The following is a 4,301-nucleotide window of genomic DNA, read 5'->3' on the forward strand; positions in this document are numbered from 1 at the left end:
ACGGAAACAAAGCCAAAGCTCTTTGATTAAGTAGAGGATTCATTAAATCTGCTTAGCAAGTGGAACAGAGAACAAACACTCACTTTCTGTTAAACCCCCTCCCCACATGCTTGACGAAACAAACAAACAAGCAAACTGAACAGGATGCAACAGAGGGGTGCTTGTGCAGCATTAGCCTCTTAGGCTAACAAAGACAAATGACTGGGCCACGTACGGGACGCCACGAAGACTCGGCTCTCCATTTGGAGCGATCAGACTGCTGTGTGATCTGCCACAGCTTGAAAATGGATTGCATGTGCCATTAATTATTTATTGTCCATTACAAACAAATAACCATTAAATATTAATATCTGTGCTACTACAATAGTTATCCTGACCGGGCCACTTTTGTCCCAGACGCAGACTATCGCCATACAGAGGTGTATCAGTTGCCTCGTAGCCAAACTGCTAACCAGCATGGCTTCAAGGCTGTAAGAACTCACTATCAAGTGGAAACAACAAACAACCGTTTCTCAAAGTAATCATTTTATCGACAGAACTTTGACCGATGGTGACAGAGTATGTTTTGAAATCATTTCTGAACCCGAAGTGTTGTTTAGGCTGTTTTTATTTATTTAAACACAATAGAAGTAAACATGATTATGATCTTTTTTCTTCAGGATATCTTTAGAGGGTAGTAAGCCTGAAATTATGCTGTTGCATCACAAAAACACAGCCGCAAAAACAAAGCAGCCAGTAAGCCCTCTGAAAATTGGCAGTGCAAAGTATTTTTGTGACATGTTAAAAAAACGTTTGTCACCAGTGTAAACAATTACACATACCACTCTAATCACCTAACGAGGAAACGATCTACCACCAACTGTATCTATTTAAGATATCTCATTGTCTCTCTCATCATTTCAAGCATTCCACAAATCTATGTGGAACAATAAAATGCATTTGGACAAGTACCATACATAAACACACAGTGGTATTTGTCTTTTGGGTTACTCCTGTAGGCGATTTATTAATCTGTGATTTATATATTCAAAAACAAAAATGGATATTCATTATTCAATTATGTCTGTGGAGCTTCATAAGTAATCCAAACTGATCACATGGGCAAACATCACACTATATACAAGCCTATTTAAATAACATAACGAGTGGAGCATTTTTTATCCTTATTACTGGCAACCTATGGGAGTGGAAATGGGGCTGAGGACCATGGTCTCCCTTTTGACAATGATTGAGATGTATGAAAGCGTATTAGGCATTTGCACGCATGTGTAAATCCTTTTGATGATCTTTTCTTTAACACCTCTCCCCTGGTGACTTTGTCTCCCTGCGGTCTCTGTTGCCACACGCTCACCAGTGTGCAGCAGCAGCAGCAGCAGCAGCAGCAGCAGCAGCAGCATTTGTGAGGAGGACCATGTAGTCGTCTGAATCACAACAAGGCTGATAGTTTGTAAGGCACAGAAACACATTGAGCTTATCCCTGTGTCAGATCCAACTTTTATTTCAGTTTCACTTCACAGTAGATCTTCTTACGATGTTCTGTAAACAAGAACCTTCCATGCACAACAGAGGGATTCTTGAGAAATAAAGCTGCTATTTAAGTGCAATAAACCATTGTTTATACCAGCACACCCCAACAGTGTCAACATACACTTGAAGATGATTTATTCACTGCTTTAACACTGTTTTAACATCCTCCTTTCTTTTGAAAAGAATGCAGATGAGTGATTCTATTTTCAGCTAAATGATGCATTACTTGAGGGGGGGGGGGGGTAAAAAAGAAATTAGCCCAGGGGTATAAGTGCAGAACAAACTGATTATGCTAATGGCTGAAATATATTTGGAAGCACACTGGTAGATACAAATCAAGTCACCAACACACGCCTCGTGAGTGGCGCCACGTGCAGATTAAGCACAATTCCCTGAACAATGTGTGTATTATGTTATGATATCCTTTTTTGAAACGCAGCCTGTTGCCTTAGTGGAGCACTGAGATTGTTGGACAGAGCTGGTAGGTCAAGGCTGACATGGAGCATTTTGTAAACAGATGTGTCTCTTTATGCGTGGTGCAGCTGTTTACCGTCCTGTGTGCCAAGTCCGCCAGCAGCTCGTGGTGCGACTGCAGAGAACTGGTTCTCATGCAGACTTGGCTTTCCTGTTTGAAACTTGGGAACCGATTGTGTTTTCTGTTGGAATATAATTCTGCTGAGTAGTCAAATGATCGTTTTGTGCCATTTGTCAGTGTGCCAAGTCGAACAGTTTCAAGTGCAGCTATTATTAAATGCAAGCGACTGAAATCTCTCAACTATTTGGTAAGGCTAATCGTACACACATCATCTGTTTTTATTGTTTCAATTCTTGTGATTGATCAGGATGATTGTTATAGACATCTATCAAAAGTCTCACATTTGCTTTTCATTGTCTCTCATGTTTGAACTGTTCAGCTAATGACAGCAGGCAGCAAAAATAGTTTGTGTCATAAGGGTGCTTTCTATTTAGGGTGTTGAGTTGTAGCCGGTTCTGGACATGAAACAGGGCTGGTACGAGAACACTGATGGCCGACCATGCTCTACACTAAGCAGACAGAAAGAGTGTTCCCATCAGATTGGTGTGAGGGATATTTTGGGAATAAAGACAAACAGAATTCTGGCTCAATGTATGATGCATTCCCTGAATTCTTGCTGAGGAACCATTTGAATGTTGCAGGATTGCACATATGTATGCAGTGACCTACAGGCTGGGATATTGCACAATGGCAATCAATAACTTAGTCCTCATTGTTGAGGAGAAGGCGATGAGAAAGAGCCTGGAGTGCTTCTCAGAGCAGCAGCGTTCGGCAGCTTCCAGTGAGAGCAGCTCTCTGTTCTCTGCCTCTTTCTTTCCGTTCCCAGCGCTTCTTGGCAGGCGCAGACGGCAGGAATGTGAGGGCTGCTCTGTGCTCCTCTTTGCCCTTCTTGCTGGAGTGTGAGTGCCGGGACCTGTGCTGGTGCTGCTGCTGCTGGTGTTTTAGCTTCGGCTAGGATGCACTGCACTGCACTGTCCGATTGTTGTTTCTGCAGCAACGGGAGGGAAGAGGAGCCGCTCCCTGGCGCCCCAACAAGGCATGGCCGCCCCTTCCTGTGTGAGGCGCTGATGGCTACCAGATGGCGGGGAATAGAGAGGAGGAGGGAGTCCCATACTTTCCCTCTTTCCTTCTATCCATCCTTATGCCTTTTATGTTGCTATGTTTCTGCTGTATCTTCTACTTTTCTCTTCCAAAATATTGATTCCTTCTTTACCTTCTCTTCAACTTTCTATGCCCCCTTGCACCAATAGCTTATGATCTCCTGATGAAAAGGAGACAGAAGGTGAACCCGATGTTACTAGCATTCAGGTTAGATACTGTGCTGTGTTTGTCAAGGTGTTACATACGCTGGGACACAAAAAGATGACTCACTTTATGATTGCTGACTCACTGAAGAATTGTACACTTTGAAAGCTTTTTCATAATGCTAAGTCTCTATAAAAGTCACATTTTAGCTTTCAGATATTTCATGGCGGTAGCAGCAATATCCATAACAGTCTGCAGTCACCTGTTTAAAAAAACGGCGAGGTGTACCGTGGAGCTTGATGGGCTTCTGAGTCGTGGGATCAGCTGTCTAACTGAAAGCCTGCTCCTCACCAACAGGAGGCCCTCTACACTCATGGAGACCACTACCAGGTCATAAATGACTTGCAAACCAGCTTGGTGAAATCATCTCTTTTGACCTTGTTTTGAGGTTGACCTGTTTATACCAGTGTTTCCCATACATTGATTTATTTGGTGGGCTGATGATCGGAAGGTTGCGAGTTCAAATCCCGCCTGGAACACCACTACTAGTGTGCCCTTGAGTAAGGCACTTAGCCCTCAGTTACTCCAGGGAGAATGTTCCTGTAAGTCGCTTTGGAATAAGGCGTCTGCTAAATGCCTAAATTGTAAATTATATTTTTGGGAGAATAAACCCTAAAGATCCTGAACTCCCGTGTGTCTCACTCATTAACAACGCAACACAGAGCAACAAGAACGTTGTCTACAGTAGCCATGAACTCGCATGTATCTTCTTATTTGAGGGGGGGGTGGATGTGTGGGCCACCCGAATAGGTTAAGGGGTCTTTGGCTTTTCTTGCCGGGGGGGGGGGCGGGGGGTGCCCCCACAAATAGAATCAAATTATGTGGGAAACACTGTTATACTTTAATGCACCCTCTCATTTGATGGTAAATGGAATTAATTTATATAGCGCTTTATTCAGTTTTTACAAACCCTCAAAGCGATTTACATTCTAAA

General features: G+C 43.0%; 1 protein-coding gene across 1 annotated transcript in view; it reads left to right on the plus strand.

Annotated features, from left to right (window-relative positions):
* The first annotated feature begins 2,749 nt into the window (after positions 1–2,749).
* The window catches only part of LOC104965363 (FRAS1-related extracellular matrix protein 2-like), a 9,188-nt gene continuing 7,636 nt past the window's right edge, over positions 2,750–4,301 (plus strand). The window contains exon 1 of the mRNA XM_010794318.1: positions 2,750–2,918. Within this exon, the coding sequence (XP_010792620.1) occupies positions 2,750–2,918 (169 nt within the window). The remainder of the gene's footprint in view (positions 2,919–4,301) is intronic.

Source organism: Notothenia coriiceps, unplaced genomic scaffold, assembly GCF_000735185.1.
Source record: "Notothenia coriiceps isolate Sejong01 unplaced genomic scaffold, NC01 NC01_scaffold00037244, whole genome shotgun sequence".
In the NCBI taxonomy this organism is placed as follows: domain Eukaryota; kingdom Metazoa; phylum Chordata; class Actinopteri; order Perciformes; family Nototheniidae; genus Notothenia; species Notothenia coriiceps.